Raw genomic sequence first — 14,903 nt, 5'->3', positions numbered from 1 at the left:
GTTTGTTGGCATTGCGTGGCCCGAGGGCACGCTCAGTGCAAAGCGCCCATGCTGTGTGTTCAGAACCAAGGATGCAGCAAAATCAGGCCTGCACCATGGGCAAGCGCTGCCAGAAACACCCGGATTGATGGTGCCTTTGATTTAATTAATTCTTGGTCGTCGCAAGTTAGAAACCTTTTACTGTCACCAAATCTTTTGACCCATATGTGACCTGGTTGGAGAAGCGCCGTGCCAGGCCCAAATCAGGCCGCTCCAGTACTTCAGGCTACAGTGTTGTAAAATGTGTATAGACCATCCAATATTTGACAGCTAGTGGGCATGTGACGGAGTGCCAGGCTGGGATCTGGATTCAAATCCAGTCTCAGACACTTACTTAGCTGTGTAACTCTGGGTAAGTCACTTAACCCTGTTTGCCTCAGTTTCTTCACCTGCAAAATGAAGATGATAATAGCACCTATTTTCAGGGCGTTTTCAAGGATCGAATGAAATAACATTTGTAAAGTACTCAGCACGGTGCCTGGCACATAGTAAGTACTATATAAATGTTAGCTGCTATTATTATTAGCTAAGGCAGCTAAGTGGCAAAGTGGATAGAGCTCTGGGCTTGGAGTCAGGAAGACTCATTCTCCTGAGTTCAAATCTGGCCTCAGACACTTACTAGCTGTGTCACCCTGGGCAAGACTCTTAGCCCTGTTTGCCTCAGTTTCCTTATCTGTTAAATGAGCTGGAGAAGGAAATGGCAAAGACTCCAGTATCTCTGCCAAGAAAACCCCAAAAGGAGTCACAAAGAGTCACACATGACTGAAAAACAGCTTAATAACAATAAATATTATTATTAATATTATGCATGGAAAGGGTTCTCAGCACTTGTTCAGGGGGATTGGCAGCCCTTGCAAGAAGCACCTATGCTTCTACCCTCATTAGATGTTGTTCCCCTCCTGAACTCTGTGATCAGCAAAATTGACACTCTATTTCCCATCTCCCCGCTTTTGCACCGGCTGTTCTACATGCCTAGAATGCCTTCTCTCCTCACTTCTACCTCTGAGTCCCTCTCTTCCTTTAAGATGAAGCTTAGGCATCATCTTCTGCATGAAGTCTTTCCTGATCATGTCCTTCCTCCCAACTCCGTTGGATCTAACCATTTTGTATCCCCTGTTATTTATTCACTTTACATTTCTGCTGTGTACATCTTTATACACACTTTGGTTTCCCCCATTATGATATAAGCACTTTGCAGACAGGAATGGTTTCATTCCTCAGATTTCAATCAACAGATTCTCATTAAGCACCTACTATGTGCCAGGTGCCGTTGTAAATGCTAGGAATATAAGTACAAAGAATGAAACAATCCATATTGGTGATGACCTTAAGTTCTAATAAACACAAATATTAATTTAACATTATAAACATTAAACATTATAAATATTAATTTGATAACTCCATATATTTATATATACATATACATACATAAATAGCAATTGTTAGCTTGGAGAACACTTATTATTATCACTTCTCATTATAGCTGCACCTAGCACAGTATCTGGCCCATACTAGGTGCTTAATAGATCCTTGTTAGTTGATTGGTAGGTTGGTTGAAAGATCAGAAGGATGTGGTGATGTATCAGTAAGGCAAGTGTAACGATATCAATGGTGACCGTGAATATGACTGTATAGTTCTGTATCGCAGGATATAAGAGACTCTCCGTACAGATTGCAGAAGAAGTAAAACATTTATTCAGACCCCAGAGGATCAAATCCCCAAATCAATGACTACAATTCAACATAGCAACAATTATATCCCCAAACCAGTAAGTCCGCTTCATCATAACAGCAAAGAACTTAAAACACAATATCGCAGCAGGGGGCCGAGCCATCTCATAACCTTGCCCTCTGCTGGGACCTTCCCGTAAACACTCACTGACAAATCCTAGCTGTCTGCTTGCTTGCTGTTCTCTCCTCCTGCAGTTCTGAGAGGGCTTAACAGCTACCCTCAGAGTATATATACCCTTTTTAGAGCCCGAGGGCTTCACAACCTTCCTGACCTAATTAGCAAAAGCGTTTGGGCCTTCCTACAAACAAGCTTCTCCTAATCAAGCTTCCCTTAACTAGCTCCACCTGAGACCTATTAATGGGATTAATGGGCAGTAAAGATCTTTAATCACATTAACACTGCAGAAGTTGGAAGAACATGAACAAATAGGCTGGCCTCTTTATGCCTTGGGTGACTGGGAAGCTTAGTCAAAGTCTTGACTTCTGTCTCCTTCTCCTGGGTCAGTCAAGTCTCTGGCATAGTTTCCATGCCTTTTAGGGAAAAATTAGCTCAGCCCTTTTGTCTGGGACCATAGCTGGTATTGCCCAGACCACAACAGAGAACTCACTACCTAAAGAAGAGCGTAGCACATTTTCTAGGAGTGGATCTAGTCTACTAGACTAGATGGTCGATCGCTTCGCTTCTCAAAGACTCACTTTTATCATCTGTGAGATGGGGATACCAATAATGCCGCTTGCCTCCCTGGGTTGTTGTGAGGACTAGATGGGATAATGTTGGTCCAACACTTGGCCAGCCTTTGATGGCTCCATCGATGTGAGCCGTTACTGTTGCTGTGACTAGTGCCATCATTATTATTAAGATCCCTTTTAGCTTTCAGGTTCTGTTCTGGTGTTTTGGACCGCTCTGTTTGTTAGAGGCATTGAGGCACAGTGGAAAGATGGTTTGGGACAGAAGATCTGGATTCAGATCCCAGCCCTGCCACTGCCTAGATGTGTGTGATTGTCTTAGGAAGCAGGATCCTGGGAAATTCCTTCTGCATCGTTGGTTTGGATTTTCCTGTCATGGTCAGAGAGAATGGAAGACGGTGAGTCTGGCTAGGTGAACTAAATGGAAGAAAGGCAGGAGCCCCAGACAGATTTTAAAGATGTCATTCATAGGTACAAATTTGCCTGAAAAAGATCTGGGGATCTTAGGGGGCTGCGAGCTCATGAGATCATAGATCTAGAGATGGAAGCTGAGATTTTAGCTGGGACTTGAAGGAAGTCAGGGGGACTGGGAGGCAGAGTTGAGGAAGGAGAGTGTTCCCAGCAGGGGAGACAGATAGAAGGAATGCCTGGAGTCTGAGGATGGAGTGTCTTGTTCAAGGAATAGCCAGGAAGCCAATGCCATTAGGCAAGTATTTTGTGGAGAGGATTCTGTTTGGGCGAGGTGCCCATTCTGAGATTCCGTCATTCACTCAGGGTGATCACGAGTCACAAACCCCCGTTTGTGGGTGCTCTGCTCTTCTTGGTGATAACAGGAATCTCGTCATCTTCCATCTTTGGGCTCCAGCTCCCTCTTTTGTGTAGGGGATAACAAAACAAGCCCTACATTCTTAGGGTGAGGATCGATCAAGTGAGGCAGCCATGGGAAAAGGCTCTGGAACCAGTCACACTAGAGGAAACTTTCATTACTATGGAAAGGACCTACATATATTGAACTGAAATCTCTCTTGCCTCCAGAGTCCAAGGCATGCCCCCTGGAATTCCAAAGACAGTATGATCCCTCTTGTCCATCATATTCCTCCACATGTTTGAACATAGCCATCCTATCAGACTTAAGTCTTCTCTTATCTAAGTCAAACAAAATAACCCTTCAATCAATCGCCATATCTCTCCTCTTTTGTCTCCATCACTCCAATCATCGCTGCCTTTGTTATTCTTCACTGGATCTGCAGTGGAACATAGGGGGTCAACCTTGTGTTGGGTCAATAACCATTCTGTGGCTAGATTTAGGGCTAAGTCCTTGGTTGGGTCAGTGGTCAGTCTATGGCCAAGGTGAGGGATTGGTTGTGGAGTGGGTCAGTGTCTATGTTGAGGGCTAGGGGTCAGGCCCTGTTAGGGATTAGTGACCTTATAGTGGCCAGGGTTAGGCCTGGGTTAGTAGTCAGTCTCAGATTGGGGTTAAGGACTCCTCTAGCCAGAGTCAGAGGTCAGATGAGTCCTCTTATGGCAGGGATTGGAGGTCAGTCTGTACTCCACTCTGGACTGGGGTTTAGCCAGCCAGTGTCCAGGATTAGGGGCTCACAGGCTCTTCCTCTCTCAGGTGGGGACAGAGTCAGCTTTCCTTGGCTGGGACCCAGCTAAGAAAACACGAGAAATCACTTTGTCTTCCTTTCCGGTAGTGGTTTCTTGTGTTCTGTTCCCCAACATCCTTTTTCCCAGGCTGAATGAATCCCCCAGGGTTTCTTTTTTATTTCCTCATTAATGAATTGATTCATCCCTGTGTCTGCCTGGGGGACATTGTTAGGCAGACTGTCAAGAAGCCAAGTATATTCTTGGGGTAGGGAGGGACATGTCCACTGCCCTGGGAAGCTTTTGGTTCTCCCAGATTCTCTCTTGGTTCTCCTCATACTTCACCACAGGACCAGTCCCTATACAGTGTACTTCCTTATCTGCACCTGTTGTTTCCTACCATAGAATGGAAGCTTCTTGAGGGCAGGATGGTTTTGTTGGTTAGTCAATGACTAGCATAGGGCCTGGCTCATACTAAGCTCTTACTTAATAAATGCTCATTAATTGAATGACTTCCTGGGTTGGCATTTCAGTGGGTCTTTCATTCTGTCTGGTTAGGGGGTGATGAAGGTGGACGGGAGGTTCTGGGTTGGCATTTTGTTGGGTCCTTCATTCCGCCTGATTAGGCAGTGGTGAAGGTGGATGGGAGGTTCTGGGTTGGCGTTTTGTTGGGTCTTTCATTCCACCTGATTAGGGGGTAGTGAAGGTGGATGGGAGGTTCTGAGTTGGCGTTTTGTTGGATCTTTCATTCCGCCTGATTAGGGGGTGGTGAAGGTGGGTGGGAGGTTCTGGGTTGGCATTTTGTTGGGTCCTTCATTCCATCTGGTTATGTGGTAGTGAAGGTGGATGGGGGGTTCTGGGTTGACATTTTGTTGGCTCCTTCATTCCGTCTGGTTAGGTGGTAGTGAAGGTGGATGGGGGGGTTCTGGGTTGGCATTTTGTTGGGTCCTTCATTCCGTCTGATTAGGGGGTGGTGAAGGTAGATGGGGGGCATCCTGAGCAGAGCAGCAGCTTCCTGAAGGGGTGGCATAGGTTATCAGTTTACCTATGCCCAACTCTTCCTTCCTGGGCGTCCCTTCCCTCTCCTCCACCTTTCTCATCTCTCTGTCTCCTCTTAGGTTCCTGGGGGAAGCTCGAGTCCCACTCCGGGATGTCCTCACCACCCCAAGTTTGGCTGCCAGCTTCAATGCGCCGCTTCTGGACACCAAGAAACAGCCGACGGGTGTAAGTGCCTGACTGTTATCAATATGAATACCTTTTATTTATGGATGTTGGAAGTGAGGCTTCACGGCGAGCCTCAGCGGTGATCACCCTTGAACCTCATTGAAGCCGGTCACAAGAGTGAACTTGAGGGAGCAGAGACAGGGATGGATGTGGAACAAGAGGACCTGGGTTCAAAATCTGGCTCTGCAGCTTTCTATGTGTGTGACTTTGGCCCAGTCATTTTCCTTTTCCAGGGCTTGGTCTCCTCATCTGTAAAGTGTGGGACGAGATGGCCACCAGAGCTTCTTCTAGGTTCAAATCCTCCCCTGATCCCCCGGGGAATCCGGCAGGGTCTAAGTCTCTCCTTGCCAGGCACCGTTGTTTAGAGAGAGGGCAGGGCAAGAGAGACTAGGAGTAACGTGGACTTAGATGCCCACGAGACACTGGGGTTCTAGACTCTGGAACATCCCACCTGGAAGGGACCTTGGCAACCGAGCACGGTGCCCTGTGTTTACAGATGAAGAGGGAAGCCAAAGCCCAGTGCTACGCAGTGGATCCCGAGGTCACACAGAGAGCGAGGCCCAAGCCTGGCTCACCTGATTTCACTGGCTCAGGCAGCTGCAGAATGAGCAAGCCTCCTCGGTCTGCCCAAGCCAGTCAGCCTGTCAGAGAAGGGACTAGCCCAGGGTCTCACCTCCAGCGTGGGGCCGTACCCACGTCTCCGAGGAGCGGCCTCTGGCTCCCCCATTAGACTGCGGCCTCTTCAAGGGCAGGGACTGTCTTTTGCCTCTTCTTTTTTTTTTTTGCCCCCAGCCCATAGAACAGTGCATGGTACGTACTAGCACTTGAGACATGTTTATCCACAGACTGGTCCTGGTTTCAAGACCAGCTCTTTATCCACTATTCCAGGCTTCCTCTTTATACAATAATAATAATTAACATTTACGTAGAGCTTTAAGGTTTGCAAAGCGCTTTACAAATGTTGGATTTGATCCTCACAATGACACTGAGAGGTAGGTGCTATCATCATCCCCGTTCTACAGAGGAAGAAACTGAGGCAGACAGCAGTTAAGTGACCTGCCCAGGGGCACACAGCCAGGAAGTGTCTGAGACTGGATTTGAACTCGGGGCTTCCCCACTCCAGATCCGCTGTTCTATCCACTGAGCCACTCAGTGCCTTTTACAGCTCACTAGCCCACTGGTGATCATTCCACGAGCGAGCGTCCAAGCTTTCCAGCCACTAGGCTATGCTTCTTCTCTATGACAACGATAATGATAATTTTGGGGGAAGGGCGGGGGTCTGGACCTGTGGTTTCACCCATATAGAGAACTCCCTGGTGAGGAAAGTCCCTCCAGCGATGCAGGTGGGCAGATGCCCTGCAGGTTCTAGTCTTAGATGGATGGCCAGGGTACTGAGAGGTGAAGGGTTAGGAATTAGGATCTCCCAGCCAGGGTGTGTCTGAGAGAGGTCTGGAGGGAGGCCTGCTCCCTTTGCTCAGAGGCCTCTACTAACACTAGGCACCATTTTCAGCGTTTGGAGGTTTGCAAAGCGCTTCACAGACATCGTTTCACTTGGTCCCAGGGTCGTCAGGCCAGGGCTTCTCTTGCTTCATCTTCATCTTCCTTTTCTAGTCCTTAGGCCATTCCATTAATCAGCCAGCCAACAAACCTTTATTAAGCACCCCTAAATGTGCACAGCCTCCCTGAAATCCAGTTCACTTGTATGTCATGGCATCACCTCCCTGAAGTCATGGTCCTCTTGGGGAGCAAAGGATAAACAACTATGTGGCAGGCATTGAGGGGGTGGAGCTGGGGAGACAAAGACCAAGTGCCATGGTCCCTGCCCTCAGGGAACTTCCAGTCTACAAGGGAGAAGAAGCAGACACTTAGAGTTATATATACAGAATACATAGAAGGCAGTGGGGAGGCGTTAGCAGTCGGGGAGTGGTGGTGGAATGAATTGGGAGGGAGGGAGATCTTCCCCAGGGACGCCACTGCTCCCTAATTTTGTTCCCCTGGAGCTGTTCTTATCATCCCATGGGGTACTGCAGGCTCTGTTCCTGGCTGGCTTCCAGCCTTGGCTTTGTCCTTCCTCCATATCCAGGTCGCTCCGGTCCTCCTCCTGATTTAGGGAGCTGTGAGTCACCTGGCCTTTCCCCAACTCCCCCTGACCCAGGGGGAAGGATTCTATTCAAAGGACTCTTCTGCAGGCCAGAGTATCTTGTCCCTGTAGGAAGAGGCAGTTTTCCCTTCCCTTCTTCCCATTGGCCTCCCCATGGGCTCTGCAGCCGGCCCCCTCCCCAAACTGTCCAATCCCATAGGAGAATTCCACCCTGAAATTTCCCCTTTGGCACACTGCTGTTTGAGTGAGCTAATGATACCCTGGCAGTGGGAGGGGTACCCCAGTTTGGTAGATGCCTGGCCTTCTGCCCTCATCCCCTTCCAAAGGCAACAGCTGATGGGCTCCCGAGTTAGAACAGACTCGTCACTCAGGGAGAGCTCTGTGCCCAAAGGCAGCGTAGTTCATGTGGACAGAGCCCTGGCTCTGGGGACTCAGAGGACCCCAGCTCAAGTGCCAGCTCTGGACTCACCCCCTGGATGACCTTGGTCAAGTCACTTTACTTCTCTGGGAATGTGGCCTGCTAAGGCCTAAGGTCTCTTCCAGCTTCGAATCTATAATCCATTTTTTGGGGGGGCAGTCAGGGTTAAGAGACTTGCCCAGGGTCACACAGCTAGTAAGTGTCGGAGGCCAAATTTGAACTTAGGTCCTCCTGACTCCAGGACCGATGCTCTGTCCACTGAGCCACCCAGTTGCCTCTCTAGAATATATTTTTAAAAAATGCTGTATGAGAGAAAATTTTCCTGGGAGATGAGAGGGGTCAGGAGGCCTGGGTTCAAATACTGGCGGTATGGGACTTGAGGAAAGTCACTTCTTGCATCCGAGTCTCTGACATAACGGTCTCTTTCAGCCTTCACTCCTAAGGTTCTGTGAGCATATTTTCTTTCTGCGGAGAAGTTGCCCTGGAAAGATGGACTTGGAGAGAGCAGTGTTGATTTCAGAGGAACGAAGAGCTAATGGGGGAATTTCAGGTGTCCTGACAGGAGATGGGAGGGGGAGTGGTAGGAGGGACCCCAACATCACGTATTTAGAGCTTGGAGGGATCTCAGAAGCTACCTAGTCCAATGCCCCCATTTCACAGAGGAGGAAACTGTGGCCCAGAAAGATGAGATGGCAGGATTGGAATCCGGCTCTCCTGACTCCCCAATCCTCCCCTTTGCCCTTCTTGGCTTCCCTGTGTTCCCTCTGGATGTGGGGGGGAGGGAGGGATACTGGGACAGTGAACTAAGAAAGACCTTTGTGCACATTGGCAGGACTGAGGTGGGGGGGAGAACCGGGGGTCTCTGAGCACTCACTTCCCCACGCCGGCAGAAGTCCCCTCTTCCTCTTCTGCTTTCGGTTTGGGTTTTCCCTTTTGGGGCAAAGGGAGTGGAAGAAAGTGCGACGGGCTTGGGGCACAAACGGAACGTGGTGCGCAGCCAGCCTTCGGGGAGAGGGAGGCCCACACTGGGCTCACCTGGGTGGGAACATGCCTTGAGAAGGTCTGGGTGGCTGTCCCAGCGCGGGGAGCTGGGGGCCAGAACAGGGCTGGCAGAGAGCAGGACGGGGAGCAGCAGACCAGAAGGAACGGAGGACACTGGGGTCCTTGGCCTTAAGGGACAGAAGGGGCCTCACAGGTTCCGACACCCCATTTTACTGGTGCGGAGGCAGGCTTAGAGATACATTTACCCAAGGTCACAAAGACAGTGCTCTCTCTAGATCACGGAGTGTGAGATTTAGGGATAAAGGAAAGTCACTAATCCAAACCCTGACTTTATACTTGAGGAAATAGCCCCAGGGTCCCATGTGTGGCAAATCCATCCGACGGCCAATTGGCACTGCTTATTTTTGCTGCCCTTCGGCCATTGCACAGGAGTCAGACTCTTCAGTTGCCGTCAGAAACCGGATTTGGCAGCTCATGGGATACATACAGTGAGGCGTGGAGCGGGATGCTGAGGCTGCACGACCAGTAGTAGGGATGAAGGAGAAGTGGGTCACAGACCCACTTACACCCCAACTTTGACCCTTTGGGTCATCGTCCCCACCTCGTCTCCCCATCCCTCGGCAGGCTCTTCTTCTTGGAGAGACTCCTGGAGGCTCCGACCTCTACCGGGGTTCAGTGATCACCATTCCCACAAAGAGAGGGCGGTAGGACCTACCTCTCATAGCCAGGACTGTGCTCGACTCTGCACTGCCTTCATTTTCTCTCTCTTTGCCTCCATAGTCACCTCAATCCCATGTGAGGCTAGACCCATACATCCCAATGCACTGACTCACACTCTGTCAGCCTCCCCCCACCCACCTTACCCTCTGACCACACTCTCACTAGGGTCTCTTGGGGCAAGTCATTCCCTCCACTAGTGTCTCTGTCCACCCCAGCAAACCCTTATCACCCCCTCCATCATAAACATTCAGGGCTGGTTATCAAATTAGACCTAATTACCAGCTTCAGGAAAATGTTCTGTGTCATCCTTTTTTTTTTAAATTTAATTTTCAGTTCCATATTCTCTCCCTCCCTTCCCCATTGAAAAGGCAAAAAATCCGACAGCCTATGTAAGCTTGATGTGGGAGAAAACTGAACAATCAGAATGATCCCGGCCTGGAAGGGCTGCCTTGGGGGCTGCATAGTGGGTTCACCCTTACCGAGGGGCTTGGGCGAAGTTGTGGCTTCTGAGATTCCTGCCAGCTCAGAGACTCAGATTCCCAAACTCATGCTTCTCCCTTTCTCACACACTGATCCCGATTCTCTTATTTATTTATTGTTTCTTCCCTTAATTTCATAGTGGAAACTTTAACCATAACCTTGTGTCCTTTTAATGAAGGGAATGAGGGTTCCAGAAAGTCTGGGACAAAAAGGGAAGTTTGAAGTTGGTGGCTCATGATACAAGAAGCATATGTTTTGGGGGATGGAACAGAAGTCGCCTTGACCTTACCAGGGAATCTATGTCAAAAGCCAGCAGGCTAGGGAGGGAGCTGTGCCTTCCTGTCCCTTCCCCCTCCCCCACTCTGATCCTTGGGGGGCTCCATAGAGTGATTGGCAGTGGGGTGGGTCATAGATTCAGGACTGGAAGAGACCCCACACCTTCATTTTATGGCTCCCTTGATGGTCATAGGGAAGTGGGATCACCCCTCGGGAAGGGTAGTGGCCACAGGTGACTTGTCCAAAGTAACGAAACTAGGAGGCATCCGCAGGGGGATTTGAACCTAAGGGGATCTGATGAGATCACCAAGTGTGAGAGTCTGGAGAGGAGAAAGGGGGTCAGAACTGAGGCATAGACAGGTTACGCAGAGTCACACAGTACATTTCAGAGGCCAGATTTGAGCCCAGGTCCTCTGGGAAAAAAGGAAAAAGCTTAGAAGGAATGAACGAATAAGTATTTATGAATGAAAGAATTAGGATGACCACAAAACAAGATGCTAACAAGTACAAACAAAGGAATGGGCCACATCAGTCCGGGGGAAGACTTCTTCCTCCTTAGTTGGGATGAAGCCGAGGAGGCGAATCTGATACCTCCTGTAACCTTCACGGACTTCTCTGTTCTCTTGCCTCCAGCATCAAATGTAAATTCTTCTGTTTGGCTTTTAAAGCCCATCCTAACCAGTGCCCAACCAACACATTCTACAGGGCACCGCAAAAAATCTTAGTGTCGCTCCAAGTGCTAGACCCTAAAACTGCACTAAGAATTTTGGAGCGCAGCCAGGCGGCCCAGGGCATAGAGTACTGGCCCTGGAGTCAGGGGGACCTGAGTTTAAATCTGGCCTCAGACGCTTATTGCTGTCACTTAACCCCAATTGCCTCCAAAAGAATTTTGGGACACCTTGTGCGTTATTTCTCCTTCACACGCTGTGATCTGGGCAAAGGGCCCTTCTTGTGGTCCCTCTGTGTGTGCCTTTGCCGGAGCTGTTCCCCGTGCCTGGAAGGCACTCCCTCCTCACCTCCTCCTCTTAGAGCCCTTCGCTTCCTTTTAGACTAGCCTCGTAGACAGCTAGGGGACTCCACAGTGCATAGAGGGCTGCGCCTGGAGTCAGGGAGAACTGAGTTCAAATCTGCCTCAGACACATACTAGATGTGTGATCCTGAGCAAGTTACTCAATTTCTCTCTGCCTCAGTTTCCTCATCTGTAAAGTTAAAACAGTAATAGCCCCTAGTTCCCAGGGTGGTTTGAGGATCAAATGTGATAATATTTGTAAAGCTCTTTGCTCGGTGCCCAGCACACAGTAGGTGCTTAATAAATGCCCACTACCTTCCCCCTCTCCAGACTCAGCTCAAGTGCTGCCTTCTTCTACACGAAGCCTTTGTTTGGAGCCCTCCAGACGCTCGTGCTCTCCCTTCCTAAATGGCCTTGTGACCTTTTGTATATGTGTTATGTCTGTGCTTCCATACGTAGGTTTGGTCCCCCTTCTTTTAGAGCAGAAGCTCCTGGAGGGCAGGGACTGTCTCATTTCCACCTTGGCACCCACAGCACAGTGCTTGGCACACAGTAGGTCCTTGATTGGGGCTTATTGATTGGCTGATTCCAAAGAGCTGTGGTTTCAGATGTGTGAGTGCATCTTCCACTTCTCAGGTCAGCGCTTCTCCAGGGCTTCCAGGTTATTACAATTAAAACAGCGATTCCTTCGGTGGCTAAAGGGTGTGGATTTGGGAGCACTTAGGTTAGACTTCCAGCCCTGCTGCTTGTACCTGGGTGACCTCGGGCCAGCAACTTCCCCTTTGGGCATCCCCTTCCTCACCTGTGGGCTTCCCAGGTCCCTTATGAGCCATGAGGCGATGGCCTTCTTTCCTCACTAAGCCAAGCTGATAGACCCAGCATCCACCTCTGCGGTCATAGGACTGTACATTTATATCTGGAAGGATTGTTCAGGATCTCTCCTCCTCCCATTTTACAGATTGGACACTGAAGCCCCGAGAGGCTGGGGTTACTTGACTCCCAATCCAGTGACCTTTCCGCAGCTGTACCTTGGTAGGACCCTGCAGAGTTGGCCCTCTGCTGGCATAACCTTTGGGAGGGACAATAAAACAATGGACTTTCGTAGAGTGCTTTGAGATTTGCAAAATGCTTCATGGTGGTGTCCCATTGAAGCAGGTGCTGTCATCATGCCCGTTCTACAGATGTAGCTCATGTAAGCTCTTAGGATCCTTGTTTTCGATTTCTGCTCCCACTGATGAGTCAGGTCCCTAGAACTTCTCTACATCTCCCCCTCCCCAGGCGACACCCAGGCTGTCAGGGTGATGCTAACGTCCTGGCTTGAGCCTGCACTGGTCTGCTTCTCCCTAGAGATGATTAGTCGTCTAGTCAGCCGGCCTTTAGGAGCTCTTAGAAAGGGGGTACAGTGAGAATGATTGGTAGAAAGCACCCCATCCCCGAAGGTCTGCGGCCCTTTCCCCCATGAGCACATGCAGAGTCTGGGGGAGAGCGAGCACATGTGACCAGAGTAACTCCTCAGATGCATGGGGTGTTCAGCAAATCCTCCTTAAACGTTATGAATGATTTCATTTGGCCTGCCCTTGGCGCCTGCTGTCGGATGATCTGGGGATACCGCTATAGGACACCCACAGGATGATGGGAAGTGCGATGTTCTCTGGCTCTTTTGTCATGTGAAAAGTCCTCCACTAAAGCTGCAGTGAGGGACCCAGCCAGGACCAAAGCTGAGTCTTCTCCTTCCCCCAAGAGGTGGGCAAGAAAGTCACGCTTGTTCCCGTTTCTGGAATTCTTTTAGCTTTAACAAGCTTGAGGATTTATACACAACCCCTGGGGCACCACCAGGTTTCTTTGGCTTATAGAGACACAATTCTTGTGTAACATCACTCTTGTGGGAAGGACTTTTCACACTTAGGCCGAAGCCTCTGACCAACTCGGCATTTTATCATTTATTTTAAGGGCAGTGGGGTGTCTTGGATGAATGAATGTTAGTCAGCTCCATCCTTACACAGACAAGGAAACTGAGATTCACCCCCTCTACCCCCCACCACGCTACCTTTGACACCCAGCTTCTCCTCCGTGCCATGACCAGGCTTTGGAGGACTGGGGTAGAGGTTTGAGCACCTGGAATGTACATTGTGCATGGGATCTGGGTGTCCCAAAGCTAGGGCTGGAGGGGACATCAGAGGTCATCCAAACCAACCCCTTTATTTTACAGGTGAGGAAACTGAGGCCGGGAGAGGAAGAGAGAGCTGCCCCAAGCCACACAGGTGGAGAGCCCAACAGTGCCTAGTACACAATAAGAGTTTAATAAATGCTTATTGACTGATTGTAGAACTCGGGGCTCTGGTTCTAGACAGGCTTTTCCCACTATCCCATACCGCCTCTTGTGATCATTCCTCCTCTTCATTTTCGGGGAGATCTCCGGTGTCTCGTACCTCTCTCTGGCCCATTTCCTCCCCATCTGCTTCCCTGTGGAGTCAGCATCATTTCACTGATAATTGTCTTTCTCATGAAAATGATTGAGCTTGGGGTTGGGTGCCTGGCTGGATGGTCAGCGGGCGACATCTAGCGGTGCTTTGGGTAGTAGCAGCAAATGAACCTCTCGCTCACCTCCTCGCATTCCCTTCCACAGTTTCCTACTTCCCAGACTTACAGGGTTTCAGTCGATCCTAGGATTTACAGGTAGGAGAGGCCTCCGGGATTATTTGGTTTGTTTTTCAGATGAGGCTCTGAGGGGAGCTGTGACTTTCCCCAGGCCACCCAGACCTTGGGCAGGGCTAGAAGGACGGATGAGATGGTCTATGAGGTGCCTGCCCACTTTGGAAGTCTGTGATGCTGAGACAGCTCTGTGACCTTGGGCATGTCTCCTGTAAAAAAGGAAGGATTGGACTAGAATATTGGGCGTTCCTAAGCTGGGGCCTGTGAGCTTTTTAAAAACAAAGCTTTTCATAACTGGCAGTGGGCTGGTGGTCAATAAACATTTACTACATGATGACTGTGTGCCTGCTTGGGATACAAATACATGCCTGCCTGCAGGGAGCCTCCATTCTAAACCAGCTGTACTCAACATACTTGCTTTCCTTTGTAATCCTGTGTATTTCATTTTACAAATTTAAAAACTTTCTTCTGAAAAAGGGCCCATGGGCTTCACCAGGTTGCCTGCAGGGTCCAGGGAGAAAGGACAGTCTAGAACCCTGGGCCGGCTCCAGCTCTAGTATTTCATGATTCCATGAAATAAGCTTTAAAATAAAAAAACGTTCCAACGTGGTGGGTGGGTTGGCTGGCTGAATGGCTTACCTGCTTCCCTCTTTTTAAATCTTCCTTACAAAGTATGGCTGGATGAGGAAGGAAATGGGGGAGGAGATATACAGGGTGTCCCCAAAGTCTTGGAGCAGTGTGAAGCTAGACTTTTGGGAAACCATGATGGAAAAGTGAATGGGATATGATCCCAAAAGGCGCAAATAAAAACAGCCGTCCCCTTCTCACCTAATCGAGGAGGGAGAGAAGGGCAATGCCACTTGTTTATGCACTTTCGGTCAGTTGCATGGGCCTTGTGCTGGTCACCTGAGGCAGGGTCTGGCACCCCCGACCTTACAAGAGAAAGTTTCTCTTCCTCCTCCTTTGCCCCACCCCGT

General features: G+C 49.5%; 1 protein-coding gene across 15 annotated transcripts in view; it reads left to right on the top strand.

Moving 5' to 3' along the window:
- Positions 1-14,903, top strand: part of DYSF (dysferlin) — a gene marked incomplete at its 3' end in the record, with an annotated part of 227,243 nt that overhangs the window by 60,096 nt on the left and 152,244 nt on the right. For all 15 annotated transcript variants that reach the window (XM_036749059.1, XM_036749057.1, XM_036749053.1 and 12 more), the window contains 1 exon segment: positions 5,163-5,268. In XM_036749059.1, coding sequence (XP_036604954.1) covers positions 5,163-5,268 — 106 coding nt within the window.

Source organism: Trichosurus vulpecula, chromosome 3, assembly GCF_011100635.1.
Source record: "Trichosurus vulpecula isolate mTriVul1 chromosome 3, mTriVul1.pri, whole genome shotgun sequence".
NCBI classification, from domain to species: domain Eukaryota; kingdom Metazoa; phylum Chordata; class Mammalia; order Diprotodontia; family Phalangeridae; genus Trichosurus; species Trichosurus vulpecula.
The sequence above is the reverse complement of the archived record's forward strand: the minus strand, read 5'-3'. Positions and strand labels throughout refer to the sequence as shown.